This window comes from Lampetra fluviatilis, chromosome 35 (genome assembly GCF_964198595.1).
Source record: "Lampetra fluviatilis chromosome 35, kcLamFluv1.1, whole genome shotgun sequence".
NCBI lineage: Eukaryota > Metazoa > Chordata > Hyperoartia > Petromyzontiformes > Petromyzontidae > Lampetra > Lampetra fluviatilis.
The window spans coordinates 1,346,370-1,367,180 of NC_136309.1; the positions used below are offsets into that span (position 1 = coordinate 1,346,370).

Genomic DNA, 20,811 nt, shown 5'->3' on the forward strand with positions numbered 1-20,811 from the left:
ACGGGGGTAATGTCGATTGCGAGTTAAAGTGCCAAAATATGACAAAGCCCGCAAAGGAAAAAGCAAATCCTGTCATGGATAAAGTAAGGGGCCAGTGAGTAAATAACCCAGAGTAGTAATAGCTGTGACCCAGGCCTTTGGAGGCGAAGGTTTACGCACCAAAGCTCACTCGACTATCAGGTGGCAGTGCAGCGTGTGGGCTCACGAACCCACCCCCCCTCTGTGTACCTGTGCCGTGTCGTGCCCCAGGTGTGCGTTAGGTTTTGTTGAACCAACCACTCCAGTGTCCTCCCAACGCGAAGCCGAGCGCTCAGTCAAAAGGAATTGGCGAAACATCTCGATGCAAGGTGCAAGACCTTTCGGGGGGTTTGGGGGGGGGAAAGAGTCTTGGGAAACTGGTGAGGCTTTCCTAATTAACGAAGCAATATTAATTAACATTACACTTATAAACACTGGACCGAGGGCAATGCATTTTCACCGCATATTTGCTCCACTCTGGCAGAGCGCAAACGCACGTACGCGCTGTACATCTGACGGAGCGAACATGAGTGTGTCCACATCTCGAAGTGATCTCATCTCCGTCGCGCAGCCCGGCATCGGGGACCGCCACCGAGTCCGTTCCTACGACAGCGGCTGTCTACCGCTCCCTCGCCCCGACACTTTAAATTTCGCAACCGACTGCTGCCAAAGGATTATAAATGCAGCGGACGTTCAAAGCACGCCGCGATCCGATTTGCGGGAGGTCACCGTGGGCTCACGGCCCGACCCCCGCATTTGCGAGTTATCCCCACGAGCTTATTTGGAAATTGCAAATCTCGAACACGTGACACGTGTACGTTACAGTTTCACGCAGCGGTCCAGGTGACTTGTGTTCTTAAAATTATTTCTGTATATTTTTAAGCCAAGATATGTGTAACTGTTGTGTCACAAATCATGCTGTAATCGTTATATGACTCATGCAACCCTCCCGTTGCACCACCACCAACTGCGGTTCACCTTCAATGGAATTCTTTCATCTTTACAACTGCGGAGGCTACCACGTGCTCCTCGATCAAATTCAAAGCAGTAGCAGCAGCAGTAGAGCCAGCTGCTCGAATTTTAGGGTCCTCCCAAAGTATCTCATCATCAGCCATCTGGATGAAGGCCTCACCTCGCCCCCTTCCCCCAAACCATCGCAATGTAACAATCCGCCTATCGCCGGCACACCAGTTGAAATCACCGCTCCATATCCGAGGGTGGACGTTCCCTCGGATGCGTAATGGGAGCAAGCCCCCCCCCCTCCCTTCATATCCGACAACTAACGTTGGGCCCAACGTCAAAAATGCGAAACATCACCACCACCGCCTCCGTCCCTTCCCCGAGAAAAGCCTCGAGATCTGCCTCTGTAATCAGCAGCTGCTTTACTGCGAATGCTGAGGCTGCTGCTGATGAGGATGATGAAGATGAAACAACATTTTTACCGAGAATAATTCACAACAGGATATAAGGAGAAGTGGAAAAAGGAGCGGATATTTTGTTTTGTTACGGTTTGAGGTCACGCTGTGTTTTTGGTGGACTTGTTCCGCTTGATTAGGGTTACAGTATGAACAGAGTTTAAGTTATGTTCTGTTCCGTCCCCTTGCCACTTCTTAGCTTTTTCACTTCATTTCCACTTTCGCCGCCCCAAAAAAAATTACATTCGGATAAAAGAACAAAAATGTCGTTTATTTAAGTTATCAACAAATTGAAAGCTTTCGCCCACCAACTCAGTGGTCGAACTTTGCCCTACTGCTGTCTAAAAAACACAAGTCCACAATAGCTATGGTGAAGACTTTGTGCATTATCCACGCGATTCTGTTTAACCAGGTGTCAACTCAGGATACCAAGATGAGTTTCCATTGCAAGTGTGGCCTGGGGCACTATGAGGCTGCCAGTACGGCACGATAATCGCTACGTGTGGGGCGCCACGGTGGTGAGATGTTGTCCTTCGCCTGCACCTCTGATTTGTAGTCCTGCCCCGATTAGCATGGTTGGCTCTATACGGTGCGAAAGAAGTTCAACATATATACATGCATACATGTTAACTACCTCGCCTGGTGTACAGGAGGTCGTGGGTTCGATCCCGACTCTGACGCCTGTAGATTTGGAGTTTGCGTGTCTCTCCCCATGGTCGCGTGGATTTTACCCCCGGTCCTCCGGTGTATCCCTCCACATTTAGACTCAACGTGCATTTAGAGTGTGTGGCTACAAGAAATGTCATCAAGAAGCCACTTCGTTGCGCTATCATTTGTGGCCAGGCCGCTTCTGAAAAAGAGCTACATAGCTCAGTGGGCCTTACCTGGTAACATAAAAATGGGTAATTGCGGGTAAATTTCGATTTTGGTAAATTTGGACCCTGACACCAGCACACAATGGCCTCCTCTTGCGAACGACGTCAGAGGATCTTTAACGTCCACTGTAAAGCACACGACGCGTGGTATTACTACGTTTGACACCCGCAGTAGTAACCAGGACGTCCACTTCGATTCGAACCGCGAACCTCTCCAACAAAGCAGTGGACACATGACCACGATGCCTTCTCAGCATTTCCGTCTGATGAGTTTCTCGTCTTCACGGACAGAGTTGGGGTTGGTCTATGTGAGCGTGTTGGGTGAGAATGTAGCTATAAATTAACCAACGTCCGTACACTTCACTCCCTCCCCTCTGTGAACACTCCAGCAAAGTCAAAGGTGCACACACACAGTGGAGAAAAACAACTCCCCTTCAGTCTGGAGAGAGTCTAACGGTGTAACGCGTACCCCAAGTGAACTCGTATGAAGGCCAGTATAGAGTGCTGCGGTTGATACGACGCGTGCCAAAGCTGCCGTTGTTTCCCTGGTGCTGCTGACGTTACAAGTCAACGACTAAAAAGGTACCTCCTTTTAGGTTGAGTCCACCTAGTGGAGTCCCAGACCAATGTGTGAAACCCATTTGCACTGGTGACGACGGATAAGGCTTGAGCCATTGGCCCAAAAAAAGATTTTCGGTGGTACCACCTAGGATGGCAAACGCTAATAATCATTGTTTTTTGTAGATTACAAATATATATGATAGCAAGGTCACAGTAATAGCCGTTTGTGAGACATCATCCAGTGAAGGAGGATACCGTCATACATTTCAAAGCGGAGAATATCGTTTAGGGAAAGAAAATAAGACACCGTGATGTGGAACATGTACGGATCATGAGAACTTAACAGGATGCACGTCAATAAAGCACTCGCAGGCACGGAGAGAACGCAAGCGGAGCGTTCTGCACATGGGTGACACCTGTAGCATTTGCCACCCCAGGTGATAGCGGCCCCCCCCCCCTCGGCTCGTGGGAGATAGATAAGCCTCCGTGCGGGAAGATAAGCCGGAGAATGTTTCACTCTGCCTCGTCAAAACCCACAGCTGAGACCACCAGAAAAACCGGGCAGGGCTACAGCAGGACAGGTGTGGGTCCCACAGGTGCGGGTCCCACAGGTGCATTTGCTCAGGCAACGGCAGGCGACGGGAGAGAGCGCTTTGTGTACAAACCGCTGCTCTGTGACGTGGACGTTACACGCCAAGGTCAGTCCCAAAGACGCCCCACAAGCTCACTCCACACGCGTCTTGTTTCTCTTCACATTCTGGAAAGGTTTCTAAGCTCTTAGCTTTTTTTTTTAAACAAACACACACCGCGTGTTTATCGGCGTTGGAAAAGCCAAAGAAATCCCCGAAGAGAATTCGAGTTGAGAACGTAGCCCAGGTGCACGCAAGTCCTCTCAGCCGCCGCCACCACTTCCAGAGGCACGCATAGAGCTGCCACGATCAGCTATTGAAGCGATACACCAATCTACAGAGATTATTGATCAATTAATCAATTCGTACGAATTACTTTAGTGGAAAAAAAAGATGTTTGGTCGATTCAATCGATGAGTGTTTAGCCCGCAACCGGAGGAAACTGGGGTTCTGTAAGAAAACCAATCGTGCAAATGAGGCCGCACAGATGAATTAAGTCGACCTGCTGCACAACTATTACCTCTTGGCTACCACACTGCCGATCCCATTAGCAAGTTTCACAAATCTCGCCTCCAAAGCACCGGATTCGCAGCCGTGCGCCACCACCGCCACTACCGCCACCACTGCCATCGCCGCCACGACCACCACCACAACCACCACAACCACCGCCGCCACCGTCGCCACCGTCGCCACCACAACCATCGCCGCCACCACCACCACCGCCACCACGACCACCACCACAACCACCACAACCACCACCACCACCGCCACCACCACAACCACTCCAGATAATGGGAATAACATTGTTTTTGTTCTCGTGATATTGAACACCAGATGTAGACGACACATTGCCGGTCATTAACACGCTCAGCTGTCGGCTTGTATTGCCATCCGGTACGCACCGATTGGGTTCTCAAATTACTCTTCCCACGACCAGAACGCGACGTGGATGCACACTCGCCAAAGCATCTCCCTCATTGAAACGACAAGGTGAAGTTACACTTCACGCCTTGTTGATTTACGGTTACCCCCTTCGACTGGACCAGCGGTCGACAAACCAAAAACAACGAGCCATTTTTTTTTATTATTAATTCATTAAAAAAAAACTCTCAAAATTTAAAGAGCCGCAATGCACCGTGTTGCGAATACGAGACGGTGGTGGTCCTTGATCAATAACCGTCAGGAAGAGGTTCCTTAAAGAGGCGCGCCGCCGCATGCCACTTCGGGGCCACTGGCTACTGACCCCTGACCTGGACACTGGGAGGGCACGGTCACGTGCATGAGGGCAATGGTTGCCACCTGTCCTGGGAAGCAAAAGCTGCGGTCCCACCACACCTGTGGGTTTCATCTGGGACGTTCACACCCGCCAGTCCAGCGCCCGAGACGATGCGCTCTCGTGCAGTCGTTCAACGTTTAGGCATTGCGAGCTGATTCTCTTCTTCCCACGATACGTCCCCGCTGGTGTTGTACCTCAGCGGTGGCGGCCCCGACAAGGGATGTACAGTGCTTGTTTAGGTTCTCAAGTTTAAAAAAAGCAGAATGACGGGTAAATTGATTTAAGTAAATCAATAGTGCGTATGAAGATGATCATGACTATTATGTTGATGATGATTGCAAATATATCTCAATTAACATAAGTGCAGCATCCTGATTTTGTAAAATATTGCAATCCAGACATCTGTCAATTGATATTGAGAGTGTGAGCAGTCTCAAGCAACCCCAGCACTCCACTAACGCGCTTGCCTGCTCTCGTATGTACGTAAGTTGGACTTCTTTCGCACCGTACGTAGCCAACCGCGCTAACCTCCAGGCCGGGCCATGCCCTCTGGGTCAGTGGTTCTTGGCCTTCACTGCAGCCTTGCAGCCCTTACGTTCTCAATCGTAAAAATATTTTTTTAATAAATACACATGTTTCATTTTTGTTTCCGATTATTTACCTTCTTAAACAATCTGCCCATGCCTCGCACCCCCAAAAAGGGCATCTCTCACCCCCAGAGAGATGCATCCCAGGCGAAGAACCACTGCTCTAGGGAAAAACAAGAGTTGGGGGGTTTTTGGAATGGGGACATTTGTTTTGGAGCAGAGCTCCCTCCAGCTTGCAACACTCATGCGTCTCTACTCCTGTTGCTCGCGGAGGGTGGGCAAGACGGCAGAGGAGCTCGATGCCAAGGTCGCGGTCTGCTGCTGCTGGTCACGCCGAGAGGGCTTCAGCAAAGAGAGAGAGTTCAGAGTTCGCGTCGTGTAGCTGTTGTTCGTCAGTCGGGAGGAGCGCAGGCCACTGCAGAGCTTCACGGCGTGGTCCAGAGTTTGCGTTGCGTGGCCACAGTCGCACTGACCGTGTGCGCACGGCTCGTCATTCCAGTTGTAATTTCAATGACAACACATATTCATAAGATCTCGTACGCCAGTAAGAAACGCGTTTTCTTGATGCAAACGATCGCGATAAATGACGACTTTTCTCATACAACTGTCCACGAGGCAGTGGTTACAATTCCACATTGCCATGACGTGGACCAGTATTGTCCGTTTGACAACCAAATCACGACAATTATTGTCCAAGTGACGGTGCTCGTTTTACCAGCCCCCCCCCGGGCGGGGTGCGATCGACTCTCCACCTCTGGGAGGCGACCTCGCGACACACGCCGCTGATTGATTGTGTACAGTCGTGAGCAAATACAGCCATGCACGTCGAGTCAAGGTGGCGTGTGTGATGAGGATGTGTGTGATGTGTGTGTGTCGTGTGTGTGATGGGGGGGGGTGTGATGGGGGGTGTGTGTGTGATGGGGGGTGTGTGTGATGGGGGGGTGTGTGATGATGATGATGAGTGTGATGGGTGTGTGTGTGTGATGGAGGTAGGTGATGGGGTGTGCAATATAGTACGTAATTCGCCCGGTGGGGTGGGTGATGGGGGTGTGATGTGTGTGATGGGTGATGGGGGTGCACGGCGGCTGTGTGCGATGGGGGTGTTCACGGTGATGGGTGATGGGGGTGCATGCACGGGAGTCGTGATGGAGGCGGCGTGTATCGTGTGTCGAGGTGTACACACCTGGGGTGTGCTGCTGAGGAGTTGCCTGCCGTGTGACATCGCGTATGAGACACTGTACACCCACGTGCGGTGTGTGCGTGTGACAGACTCAGTGCGATGGCTTTCACAGGCGTGCAGTGACGCGCGATGAGTGTGAGATGTTGTGTGATAGGGGTGCAATGGGTGATGCATATGTAGCGAGTGTGTGTGATGATGGGGGTGATGGGAGTGTGTGATGGATACGTGTGATGGTGGGTGTGCGATTAGTGTATGTGTGTGTGTGGTGTTGTGTGTGTGTGTTGTGTGCGTTGTGTGTGTGGTGTGTGTGTGTGGTGTTGTGGGTGTGTGTGTGGTGTTGTGTGTGTGTTGTGTGTGGTGTGTGTGTGGTGTTGTGTGGTGTTGTGTGTGTGTGGTGTGTGTGTGGTGTTGTGTGTGTTGTGTGTGTGTTGTGTGTGTGTGGTGTGTGTGTGGTGTTGTGTGTGGTGTGTGTGTGTGGTGTTGTGTGTGTGTGGTGTTGTGTGTGTGTGGTGTTGTGTGTGTGTGGTGTTGTGTGTGTGTGGTGTTGTGTGGTGTTGTGTGTGTGTGGTGTGTGTGTGGTGTGTGTGTAGTGTGTGTGTGGTGTGTGTGGTGTTGTGTGTGTGTGTGTGGTGTTGTGTCTGTGCAGCCCATGGGCTTGTAATTACCAACACGCTCTTCCGGCATCGGCGCATCCACACAACATCATGGATGCATGCCGGGTCCAAGCAAGAACATCTGCTGGACTACGTAGTGACGGACCAGCGGATGCGAGCCCATGTCCTTGACACCAGGACCTACCGTGGAGCTGATCTGCCCTCTGACCATCGACTAGTCATCTGTAAGATGCGCCTGCCATTCTTCCACTCCGGTGGTGGGTGTACACCCAGGATCCCATTACAACCAAAAGTGGCCTGGTCTAAGTTAGCTGATGAAAGTTGCAAGCGAGAATTTCATCATCGCTTGCAGCTGGGGTTGGCATCGTCCCCCACTCCACCTGATGTCGAGGGTAAATGGGCGAGGTTTAAGACTGTGACTCATGCAGCTGCAATGGCTGCTTTGGGTACGCGGTCCAGACCTCCCCGGGAACCCTGGCTGACGGAGGAGGTGTTCAGGTTAATTGAGAAAAAGCGACAGGCCCACTCTCATCGCCTACAGCATCCCACGTCAGAGAATGAGGAGGTTTACCGCAGCCTTCGCTCGGAGGTTCGGAGAGCCGTAAGGCGCTGTAAGGATGGGTGGTGGTCGCGGGTTGCTGAGGAGATGGAGTCTGCCTCAGTGGCCCGCGATCACAAATCACTATTTAACTCCATCAAAAAAGTAACCTGCAGCGCCACACCTATTACCATCATTAGAGGAAAAAACGGTGATCCAATCTCCGACCCCCAGGAACAGGTTTGCAGATTTGCTGAGCATTTCTGTGAGGTCCTGGGGGAGGGAAAATCTCTCAGCCAGGAAAACATCATGGCACAAAGTGGGGATAACCCTGCTGAGGCTGCGGTGCCTCAAATATTGGAAGAGGTCACCCCCTGTGAGTGGCTGGCTGAGGTACCGGCTGTTGAGGAAGTACTGAGGGCGATCCGGAGTCTGAGACCAGGGAAGGCACCGGGCAGAGATGATCTCCCAGGCGAAATGCTGAGGGAGGGTGGCGTTTGTGCACAGACTGCCCTATATGACATCATAACAACAGTCTGGACCACTGGACGGGTTCCGCAGGACTGGAAGGATGCCCTGGTGGTCCCCCTCTTTAAGAAGGGGGACCGCACAGACTGTAACAACTACAGGGGCATCTCACTCCTCAGTGTGCCGGGTAAGGTCCTGGCAAGGATTATTCAACATCGCCTTGCTAGGCATGCTGAGGAGAGGCTTGCGGAGCCCCAATGTGGTTTCAGGAAAGGGCGGTCCTGCACAGATGCCATATTTTCTGTCCGTCTGCTACAGCAGAGGTGTAGGGAATTCCAAAAAGACCTACATCTCTGCTTTATTGACCTGGTCAAGGCCTATGATACCATCAGTAGGACTGGGCTCTGGGTTGTTCTTCGTGCTTTCGGAGTCCCTGACCCTCTGCTCACGATCATTAAGGACCTTCATGATGGTGAGCGGGCCCGGGTAAAACTACGTGGCCGGGAGTCGGAGCCTTTCCCTGTACACCTTGGGGTGCGACAGGGATGTCCTCTGGCTCCCACATTATTTAACATCTATTTCGACTGCGTAGTTCGTGAAGCCTTCAATAGCTGTACCGGGGGAATTACCATTTGGTACAGATATAATGGGAGGCTGATCGACGCCCGGGTGCGATCAAGGGATGGCTCCCTATTGGTCAACCACGTTATGTATGCCGATGATTTGGTAATAGCTGCTCATTCAGAAGAGGAGTTGGAGACGCTGCTGCTGAGGCTGGAGTGTGCCACTAAGAGGTGGGGCCTTACCATCAGCCCCACCAAAACTAAGCACCTGCCTGGGTATTTTGTACCATCGGGCACTCCGCCCCCACAACTCCCAATCGGTGATGGGGCAGTTGTGGAGAGAGTAGAGAGTTTCCCATACCTGGGCAGTGTGCTCATGACCAGCTCCAGTTTATCAGCAGAGGTCTCACTCCGAATCAGTCGAGCGGCAATATCTTTTCATCGGTTGCGTAACGCTGTGTGGAAGCTACCTGGTCTGTCGCTCCGCACGAAGCTTCAGGTCTTCTCGGCCACGGTCATTCCCTCCCTTCTCTACGCTTGCGAAACGTGGACCCCCCTAGTGGAGCATCTTCGCCGGTTGGAAACATTTAGGCTGGCCTGCCTACGATCCATCCTGGGTTTGACCAGGCTGGATTGTGTGAGGAGCTCACAAGTCCTTGAAAGATCTGGGCAAAGTCCCATCAGTGAGCTCCTCCGGCAGGCAAGGCTGCGTTGGCTGGGTCATGTAGCCCGCATGCCCAGCCACCGCATGCCTAAACAGCTTTTGTTCGGCCGGATCGAGGGGGCTAAACGGGCGCGGCACGGGCTAGAGAAGAGATGGAGTGATGTGGTACAGGAGGACGTGGAGCTGAGTGGACTTGCCGATGACTGGTACCAGCGGTGTCAAGATCGGCCTCAGTGGAGGAGGCTCGTGAAGGACGCTACTGGGCAGTTGGAGGCAGTCGCCCTCCAACAACAACGGAGGGCGGAGGAGCGACGCTCACAACAACGAGCGGAGCGCCGGGTGGCTAAAGCACAGCAAGTTGGCACAGTAGGGGGCACAGGTGGTGCATCAGCCAGTCATCTCGGTCATCTCGGTCAGTCGACCCGTGGCACCTGGGTCTGCCCCGTGACCTCCTGCCAGGGGGCGTTCGACACTTCACGTGGCCTCAAGGTGCACATGGCCTGGCACAAGCGTCGTGGTGACGTCACCGCCACTTAGTGGCGAATGGCGGTTGTTGTTGTTGTTGTGTGTGTGTGGTGTTGTGTGTGTGGTGTGTGTGTGGTGTGTGTGTGTGGTGTGTGTGTGGTGTGTGTGTGGTGTGTGTGTGGTGTGTGTGTGTGTGGTGTTGTGTGTGTGGTGTTGTGTGTGTGTGGTGTGTGTGTGTGTGGTGTGTGTGTGTGGTGTTGTGTGTGGTGTTGTGTGTGTGTGGTGTTGTGTGTGTGTGGTGTTGTGTGTAATGAGCGTACGCGATGGATACCGGGTGATGGATGGGCGTTGTGCAATGGGGCTGCGTGCTGGCTGTGTGGCGTGCTGGGTTATCTCTTGCGTATGGCAAACATGTTGAGGTGCTAGATGGCGATGTCAAGGTGTGTGCTGTGTGATGCCTGTATCCAATATGACCGCTTGGTGGGTGGGCGGGTGCCGGCCGTCATAGGTGGTGTCCGCTAACAGCACTTGCCCCAACAGTCTGTTAAGGCTATATGTGGGGGGGGGGGGATCTTTGTCTGTGTGTCGCTCCGCGTCTGCCCTCACCTGGCCCAGGTCCTCGTTGGCCACCACGTGCCGCTCGCGCGGCTTGAAGCAGTTCTGGCAGCGGCTCTTGTCAAAGATGTTCGCCTCGAACCTCTGGCAGTGTCCCTCCGGGGCAGGCATCCTTCCACGCTCGCCTCCCTCCCTCTCTCTCTCTGCAGGTGGTGGTGGTGATGGTGGAGATGATGGTGGTGATGGAGGTGATGGTGGTGGTGATGGAGGTGGTGGTGGTGGTGGTGATGGAGGTGGTGATGGTGGTGGTGATGGAGGTGGTGGTGGTGATGGAGGTGATGATGGTGGTGGAGGTGGTGATGGAGATGATGATGGTGGTGGAGGTGGTGGTGGAGGTGGCGGTGGTAGTGGTGGAGGTGGTGGTGGTCACTCGCAAGCGGCACTGCTGTGCCCGCGTGTGGCTCCTCTGAGCGCCATCCCGTGAGCAGGGAGGCTGCCACGGCAAGGATTCCTCCTCTTCTCACCTTGTTTTCCCCCACCCACCACCCCCACCCCTTGTCAAGAGGAATCTCCACCACATGCAATGTGAAGATAAGTAAAGTGCGATGATGATTGATGGCGGTGAGGATGGTGGTGGTTGTGGGTGGGAGCTCGTCAAGTGCGGCCGCTACAGTCCGCACAAACTCCGTCGCTCGCGAGCGGCAGCCGCGCACCACCGCTCCATTCACAAAACGTCGCCTCCCCTCCCCTCCCCCTCCCCTCCCCCTCCCCAGGGGCGACTCGCCCCCCCCCCCCGACTCGCCCCCCCCCCGACTCGCCCCCCCCCCCGACTCGCCCCCCCCCCCCGACTCGCCCCCCCCCCCCGACTCGCCCCCCCCCCCCGACTCGCCCCCCCCCCCCGACTCGCCCCCCCCCCCCGACTCGCCCCCCCCCCGACTCGCCCCCCCCCCCGACTCGCGCCGAGCCCCCACGGCGACCTCCACGCTCTGTGCCGGCCCACGCCGCTCCGACAGTGCGGCAGTGGCAGTCGGAAGGGAGTGCAGGGTGGTGATGGTGGTGGTGATGGTGTGGCGGTGATGATGGTGGTGATGATGATGGTGTGGCGGTGGTGGTTGTGTTGGTGGTGATTTTGCGCCGTGTGTTCTCTGGGGCTCAGGCTCCTCCCAGCTGAACAGGGGGTGGAGCTCACCTCTCCTCTCCTCCCTCTCCTCCCTCCCCGCCTCCCCCTCGCCGCCTCCTCCTCCTCCCCGGCTCGCCCACTGCGCCCATTGGCGGCAGTGCCACGCCACCCGCCGCCTGCTCGCCGCGCGTGGCTCCCAGCGGTTGTTGCGCATCACTGGCGCCGTGCGTTGGGATTTCTTTCGCGCCGTATGTTGCGACACGGCACAACGGAGCTGCGTTGTGCCGTGTCGCCCTCCCACGCTTATGGGGTTGTGGGTTTTTTTTTCTGGTTTGTGGTTGGTCGGTACCGATGTTCGACGTTTCGCTCCACCCGCTGGGAGCTTCTTCAGGAAACGAAATCGAGTTGCTAAACTGCAACACGCTGGTTAAATTTAGATTTAAAGCTTTCGTGACTGCAGGGATTCATATTCTTGGTTCTTTCGGTAAAGTCACGTAGAAGGGAAATAATAAAATAATACAAATTCAACATAATCAATTTGATTATGTTTCATGCTGGTTAATGACAATGACATCACGCCAAACAAGACCGCGGAGAAAGCTGTCAACTCTACAGCCCGCTCTTTACAATACAGTATCTACCGTGTAACGTTTCCACTGCGCCGTCTCACGACGAAGTCGCATCCCTCTCTGCACCTCGCTGACCCTGCCTTGCTCCTTGCAGGTGTGACCCATGCCCACTGTGCCTCGGTTCTTCCTGGCCGTGATCGTCCTCTTGGGCACAGTGGGAGGGGGGGGGAGATCAACAATAATGATCAAAGTAAAAACCGACAGCTCTCCGGCGTGATCTACTTGCTCCCCACGCCGGGACACGAGGGATGCAGGAGGAGGCCTCTCCGCCACACGGTGTGTGGCGGACCATCTGAAACGACCCAAATGAGCCGTCAACTTCACGGGCACCACGCCTCGCCGATCAAATCCCTGCACCACGCAGGGACATTTTCAGTTTCATTTATTAGGTGTAGCCCTGTGAGCCATTCGGCTCTTGACTCGGGTGCAACCGCAACAAACAAAAACATGAACAAGAAACATTTTAAAGTGACTACGCGAAAACAGAAAAATCCAGGAAAAAAACAGCAAAGTCTTGCAGGAAAAACACCGTATATCAACGCTGTGTGCAAAAATCCCAGTGGGATGCAAGTCAAACAATAACAACCACAAGACAACTTAGATTAAAGTTATCAGTCTTACTCTGTACTACAACAAACACATATGGCGAAACCAAAACGTTTTCGAAATTACCAAAATAAAGCTATAAAAGCAATGTAACAGCGATCATAGGAACTGCGATTGAAACTTTACAATAAAGATATATATAACATGTACTATCAAACTTGGCAGCCATAGCTGGCAGCATGAGTCACTCCATAACAGCAGGAGTATCAGTAGGAGTGTCAACATTTTTCGATGCACCTATAAAGATCAGCACACTATGATCAAAACACAAGATCATACTTTGCAGCGGCCATCCGGAGCGAAACATGTGATTTCAGGCCACTGAATAGCAGTGGCGGCTAGGGGTGTACCACTCCTCTAGAGCAGTTTTGAGTGAAGATCTCACAGGTAGTGATCCAAGTTGCAGTTTTTTGGCGATAGCATTCCAGACCCTGGGGGCATCAATGGCAAAAGCCCTTGCTCCAGTATTTGTACGGCATTAAGGAATGTGACGCTGGTAAATGAGCGAAGACCTTAGGTCACATTTGTTCTTCGAACCAGAGAGGAGATCCAGCAGGCGTAACAAGCCGAAACGAGCAGGCCGACTCGGTCACGCCGTAACGAACCGATCGGTGATCGTGTTCGCGTGAAGTCTCTCCGTCACACTGGTCATCGCCTCAGCGCTTTGTCAAAAACATGTTCCAAATACAAATTAAAGAGGTTCTCCTTATGCACCATTTAACAAGCACATAACCACACAGGTTACACTCTCAGGCCTTGTTGACGAAGCCCGCGTTTTCATTCATCTGATCGTAAAATAATAAAAATTATATAGACAATGTTTAGTTGTCCTTTCCCCACACATCCGATTAGAACGGTTGAATACGTACGGTGCGAAAAAGTTCAACATACGTACACAATACTGTTGACTTTCCCACAACCTGGCATATATTTTATCGACCCTAAGTGATGATCACGACTGATGATGGTGATCACGACTACGATGATGTCACCATCTATAATTAGAACTCTGACGATCTTCCGAACATCCATACGTGGAATAGAGGCCCCGCATCGCTGACAAGACACATCTTGCATGCCGGGATCCGCTTCTGCTGAAACACGTTTTGGAATGCGAAGTCGTCATCTTGAGATGTTTAAAGCGGTCACCTATGGAGCCGCGCTCAGACTCCTCCATTATTCAGGACGGATCATGTCAACAACAACAACAACAAAACCAGTCTCGTTTGTGACTTTGATTTGCGGTCATCTTTGGGGACTTCTCGTTCAAGGGTTTCCGTGGCCTGGTGAGCCAACATCCTCGGGTGGCGTCCTCCGCACCCCGAGTGGGCTCCACCCAGCGCACGCACACGGGGCTGCTCTGTGGTGGTGGTGGGGGAGTGGTGGTGGTGGAGTGGGGGAGTGGTGGTGGTGGTGGAGTGGGGGAGTGGTGGTGGTGGAGTGGGAGAGTTGGGGAGTGGTGGTGGTGGAGTGGGGGAGTGGTGGTGGTGGTGGAGTTGGGGAGTGGTAGTGGTGGAGTTCTTCTCCCATCGTACGGCAACGTTTCGACTGGCCTTGTTGAGGCTGGTGAGTGAGCCGATGGACTTGGTTCACGAAGTGGCCTGCGTGTACACACACACACGTATGAACGTCTGACCAAAGCGCGCAGTGCAAGTGGCGTTCCCATGCGGGACAATGGCTTGAGATTGGCGATCGTCGCGCCCAGGATTATTCTCCCTACGCAGGCGGTATCGGCCATGCATCGCCATCCTCCTCGCAAGGCATCAACGTCCATTGCGGCCAGAGGACATGGACAGTCGCTTATTCGTCGCTGCCGTGAGCTCGTCACCGGCAGGCTGTTGTAGGTCTCCATCGCATGACGCACTCGCTTCGGCACTTGTAAGGTCAACGCCTCGTTTGTTGACCATCTCAGATTGCGATCTCAACTTTGATGTGAAGCAACCAGTCGAGGCAAAACAATCCAGTCTGTCCGCCTTGACGATCGAGGACCGTGAGCAGAGAGAGAGAGACTTCATCGTGGGACGTCCCGCGACTTGGGTGCGCCTCCTGTTGGGCACAGGAGGGAGAGGCAGAGGTTGACTGACCCGTGGAGGTCAGTCACCTTCACGTTGTCATCCTTCACGTTGTCAGCTTCAACGTTGTCTCCGTCCGCATCGTGATGTCCGTCAATAAACATCGAGGGAGCCCGACAATGACCCAGAAGTTACGTGCGCGCGATCCACACTTTTGCTGCGCCGATAACAGGATACATCCGTGCTTCCGTGCAGATTTGTGTGGAAGGCCTACTACACAAGCTGATGAACAAAAAGTATTACGTTTATTCATAAATAGACAGCCTTTGGTCAGATAATACATTTACTTACTACCGACAATATGCCAAACAGCCCACAGCGATTATGGGTGTAGTACCATTAATCTCAATTGGAAACTGATTTATTGAGAACTGCTTCTTGTTGTGTTTAGTTTGTTGGCCTTTCCCCGCACCTCCGATTAGCCACGATTGGCTAAGTACGGTGCGAAAGAAGTTCAACCTATATACATACAAAGACACGATCCCCCGTGTAACCTTAACAGAATGTTGGGGCAAGTGCTGTTAGCGAGCACCTATGAAGGCAGGAACGGCACACGAGGGGGTGGGTTGGGGGTGGCCAGCAACCACGTCCGGCCGCCTTTGTCTCCCCAGTGGCGATGTTTACTACACAGCGCACCAGGTACTCATTTGAGGCTGAGTCGACCTAGGGGAGGCCCAGGACCCGGTTAAGATAATCGTCACCGGTGTTAGTGGCCGTGAGCGGGAATCGAACTCGGGTCGCCGGGTTCGTAGCGCAGCGTAGCGCTAACCGCTGCACCACCGCTCCCCTCTGCCTCCATACAAAGACAAAGATTCCCCGTGCAGCCTTAACAGACTGTTGGGGCGAGTGCTGTTAGCGAGCACCTACATATACATACGCACACACGTACGTGCAATTCTCACACGTGACACTGAATGGCTCCATGGTGTGTGTCGAGGGCTCGTGCTCTCCATGCGGCAGCTGTCGAGGAGAGGCCGCACGCTGCAGATGCCACGCAGAGAAGTCGAAGTCGACATCTGCCTCGCTGCGCCTGCTTCTGGGATGTTGACACAAGACGGTGGAGGCACGAGGCCTTGTGGGTCAACAACGTCGGGTGATAACGAGTCGTTCCAGAAAAGCAAGATCCATTTTTGTAAAACAGCTTTTTCGTTAGGATTTCCTTGTAAGGCTTTGTTTTGCAAACTGAGTTCAGATGATAATCTAACCCAGATACCCAGAGTATTTCTAGGAAGGTATATTTTCCGTAAAACATAAGAATCAGTGACACGACTTGTTCTTCTTCACACACACTGGCTTTCATGAGCGATCCTCCTTTAGAATGCCTCACCTCTGATGTCGACGTGCTGTGTGTGTGGAGCGATTGGAGCAAGTGGCTCGTGCCCCTTGCAGAAAGTGGTCAGGGTCACGTGTGGGGAGCGGTGGTGCAGCCGTTAGCGCTGCGATACGAACCTGGCGACCTGAGTTCGATTCCCGCTCTCGGCCAACCCGGTGGCGATTACACTGGTCAACAAAAAAAAACATTTTTTTTCTGGCCTGGACTTTGGCAGCTGTTTTAGACTAATTTCAGGGTGCTGATTCCAAATCTGATCTCAGATTTGCTCTATCACATCTCATTTTTATGCTATCGGCATACCCCATTTTCATTGATTTACCCGAAATAAACTCTGTCACTTATGATTGCAAGTTGTTGCGAGTCAGTGACTGCTTTAGTGTTAAAATATGGTGCTGTATTTTTAGGATAGTGTGTTTAAAATATAATTTTATGTAGATATCCACATTTATTTAATATTTTTTTTCTGCAGTTTTTATTGAAAATGCAATATTTGATATCTCAAAAACCTGATGCCAGATTTGGAATCAGCACCCCAAAATTACATTAAGACCGTTGGAATACATTATGCCAGAAAAAGTGTGTTGACCAGTGTTATCTAAACCTGGTCCTGGGCACGGTGTGTAAACATCGCCACGAGGGAGACAAAGGCGACCGGGCGTGGTGCTGGCCACCCACCCCCTCGTGTGTCGTGCCGGGCTTCATAGGTGCTACTCGCTAGCAGCACTTGCCCCCACAGTCTGTTACAGGCCACGCGGGGGGGGGATCTTTGTCTTTGTGTCGCTCCGCGTCTGCTCTCACCTGGCCCAGGTCTTCGTGTGGCTGGCGCACCGCGTGCTGAGCCCAGCCACGTGAGTTGTATTCACAGCCAGAGCAGGCTTGGACGGTGACTGAACTGTGAACCCGTCCTGGCCTTACTCTTTGGTTCTTTCGGTAAAGTCGCGTATAAAGAGAAAATAATGAATCAAATAATTGCATACGACGTTTCGATTGCAACACAAGCAATCATCATCGGGTATAAATGAAAGAAAAAACAGACCTATTATACTTAGAAATATAATGCAATGCAACACAGAGAGTTGGCTAACATAACAGTCAACACCCTACCTGGTTGATTACGTTCTTCCAGAGAATGCAAAATTTGAGAGAGAGATAAAACACAGAACCGGAGACATATAGACAGACATTCAAGCAGAGAGAGATAACACAGAGATACATCGAGAGAGACACATACATAGGCCTGGTCCCCCCCCCCCCCATTCACCAACCCACACAGTTCAGGATTTACCCGGACGGCCTGGAAATTGGCGTCTGTGTCCTCGACTTGTGTCGAGACCCGGTACCGGTGTTGCAGTTGACCTTTTATCGCAGCGAAGTGCACGGTGGAGGCTGCCTGAGAAATATGTCCAGCTGTGTCCAGCTGTGGTCGGTGAAAAAGGGGGCGAATCGAGTGCACGAGTCGACCAACCGGTGTGGTGAAGTATGGTCAGACATCCCCATCACCAGCATGGCTTGGGGAGGCATTCATCTGGCAGTTGATTGACAGATGTGGCTGCACTGTAATGTAGTATTATCTTCAGACCGCCCTCATGTGTTAACCGATAATAAAAGCAAATTAAACCATCTATAAAAATGGGACCTCTATGCTATTATAAATGCGCCGCATTCATGTCACTAAATTAAATACGAGAGGTTGCCAAATGGATCCTCCCCCCAAAATCAGCCCTTGACACAACACACGCCATATCGATGGCGAGATGCACATAAGCATACCTGAAAAAGGGTCATTGCTCGGAACATCGACCCTGTGACACACGTCAGCTGACGATGCATTACTTTATAACTGAGGGGTGATGTCCGTAGCAGTACCTTTCAATCGCAATCCACATGAAGCCAATGCATGAACATTTTCCAAACGTGCAGATCAATGAATTGGGAGTCTGTTGTATTCCCCCTGGCACCAGCAGCACCGACAAAAGCAACCTCGGTACGCGCTGTGACGGGGCGCGCATTTGGGCGCATGGCGCAGACGTGCTGCTGGCCTCAGAGAAGACACATCCATTCACACGCCGCTCCCTCCAGTAGGGGGGGCTCAGTGTCTGATAATGAGAAAAGAGTCTCACATTCGTCGGCGCAATGTTTAACGCCGGGGATTGAGTTAAGAGACACAGGCAAATAACCCCCGTATAGCCTCAACAGACTGTTGGGGCATGTGCCGTTAGCGAGTACCTATGAAGACCGGCACGGCACACACGAGGGGGTGGGTGGCCAACACCATGCCCAGCCGCCTTTGTCAACCTAGGTACTAATTTGAGGCTGAGTCAACCTAGAGGGAGGCCCAGGTACCGCTTCAGATAATCGTCACCGGTGTTGGTGACCGTGAGCAGGAATCGAACCCGGATGGCCGGGTTCGTAGCGCGGCGTAGCGCTAACCCACTACACTAACGCTCCCCTCCCCTCCCCACGCACACACAGAGACACGCACACACAGACTCGTGCACACAGACACACGCACACACAGACACACGCACACACACACACACGGTCGTGCACACAGACACGCACACACGCTCGTGCACACACAGACACGCACACACAGACACAAACACGCGCACACACAGACACGCACACACACACACGCTCGTGCACACAAGGCGCTTTGTGTGCTCGATCACTGTCCGCTGCTTTGAGATGGAAGGGCCACCGGCGAGGAGGCTGCGCGGCGGGGCGAGGATCGTACGGAGCAGCCGCCGCGCACGCGGTGACCCCTTCCGCTCCCTCTCTCTCTCACCGACGTTGGCGCATCTCGTGATGAAGATGCGTCGTCACAATGTCGTTGAGAAGAAGTGCAAGTTGTGTTTTGTTCGTACGTGCATATTATAACCTCGCTTTATTGCTGCGTTGCTAAAAATAACAACAAGAAAGCTGGATATGAAGCGCGCCCTGTATTATTTACCAGTCACAAAGCGGCTTTCAGCTCATTGGAGAAAGCCTGAGGCTCAGCCAAACAAAAGCGGCCAGTGCACAATGCTGCTGCTATACTTCTGTACAAATTACTCTCGGAAGCTAAGCATGGACGAGCCTGGTTTAGCACTCGAATGGGAGACGGCCTGCCAGTTGTTGTGGGTTTGGGCCCTACGAGGTCTGTGTGGAGATGGCAGTACAGCAATGGATTCCTCATCCTATCTGTGCGGTGTTGTGAGTGGCTTTTCATTCGCTTTGGCTTTTCGCTGAGAGCACACATCCGATGGAATTAGCCAAACATCCGAATGCAGGGACCGTCCTGTAGAGAGCGCACCCGACACTTTAGTGACGCACTTCTAAACAAAGTGCACTGTTGTTTACAGGACTGTAGTATCATTGTTGTGGTTACACAATGGCCTTTGTCAAGAAACATCACCTGGAACGCACCCGAATCTCGTCGGATCTCAAAAGTTATTTCAGGCTGAGCCTGGATAGCGCTTCGCGTGCAAAGTCACCACGCACCTCTGACTTGATGTCACGGTAGGCTACGCACGGTGCAAAAGAAGTTCAACAAACAACAACAACATCACACACGTACACCACGTTGTCGTAGGCGGCTGCGGGGAATACACTGCGGGCAGCAAAATTAATTGTACCGTACTTATATGCTCCCACGTCAATGCTTCGCCTGCCTTTGCACAACCCCGACAGACCAGCGCGATGCAGTTAGACCAAGTAACTCCCACTCTCTAAACTAAACATGTTTTTTTTTATTTTACCAGCTAGCGCTTCGTGAGCGACACGGCTCGTTTGCAGAAGCGACCTGGCCACAAACTATATAGCTCGCGTGGACATTGACAGCAGCAACCAAACATTCTAAACCAGGGGTGGGGAACGTACAAGGCTCGCGAAATCAGTTGGTGTGGCCCTGCCAAGGCAACCGCAGGCGGGACTCGAAATTCAATAAATCTAGGAGCAAACCTGGAAAAGCAGTTGCGAGTAGCATATCGTCAATACCAGCTAACATCACACGCCTCACCGAAGAGAAGCAGTTCCAGCCATCGAATTAGGGGTGAGTTAATTAAACGTTTGACCAAATATAACAGGCTAATTTTTAAGTTGATCATTTTGTATGATGTTATAAATATCCAAATGGCCCTTGGCAGAAAACGGTTCCCCACCGCTGCGTCTAAACGCACGTTTCTAAATGTACAAGGGAAACGCGGGAGAACACGCAAACTCAAAATATCCAACAAGCAGGCATCGTCAGGGTCGGGGTCGACCCCACGACCTCCTGCTAATGCGGGCGAGGAAGTGAAACATCTCCTGGCCGCCGAGACGACCCCACGACCTCCTGCTATACCGGGCGAGGAAGTGAAACATCTCCTGGCCGCCGGGACGACCCCACGACCACGCAACGGCTTGGGGAGGGCGCCTGGATCGGCGACAGCACGGGGGCCTGTGCGTGCGCCTTCACGAGTCCATCTTTCTCTCTCTCACCAAAGTAGAGTGACCCCTCCCCCCATCTCTCTCTCACCAAAGTAGAGTGACCCCCCCCCCCCATCTCTCTCTCACCAAAGTAGAGTGACCCCCCCCCCCATCTCTCTCTCACCAAAGTAGAGTGACCCCTCCCCCCATCTCTCTCTCACCAAAGTAGAGTGACCCCCCCCCCCCATCTCTCT

General features: G+C 52.7%; 1 protein-coding gene across 2 annotated transcripts in view; it reads right to left on the bottom strand.

Annotated features, from left to right (window-relative positions):
• LOC144944469 (myosin phosphatase Rho-interacting protein-like) overlaps window positions 1–10,709 on the bottom strand; it is a 160,250-nt gene extending 149,541 nt beyond the window's left edge. The window contains exon 1 of one of the 2 annotated variants that reach the window (XM_078872634.1): window positions 10,460–10,709. In XM_078872634.1, coding sequence (XP_078728760.1) covers window positions 10,460–10,579 — 120 coding nt within the window. In that variant the 5' untranslated portion in view covers window positions 10,580–10,709. The remainder of the gene's footprint in view (window positions 1–10,459) is intronic. The other variant, XM_078872635.1, reaches the window with a different exon arrangement.
• Window positions 10,710–20,811: the final 10,102 nt, after the last annotated feature.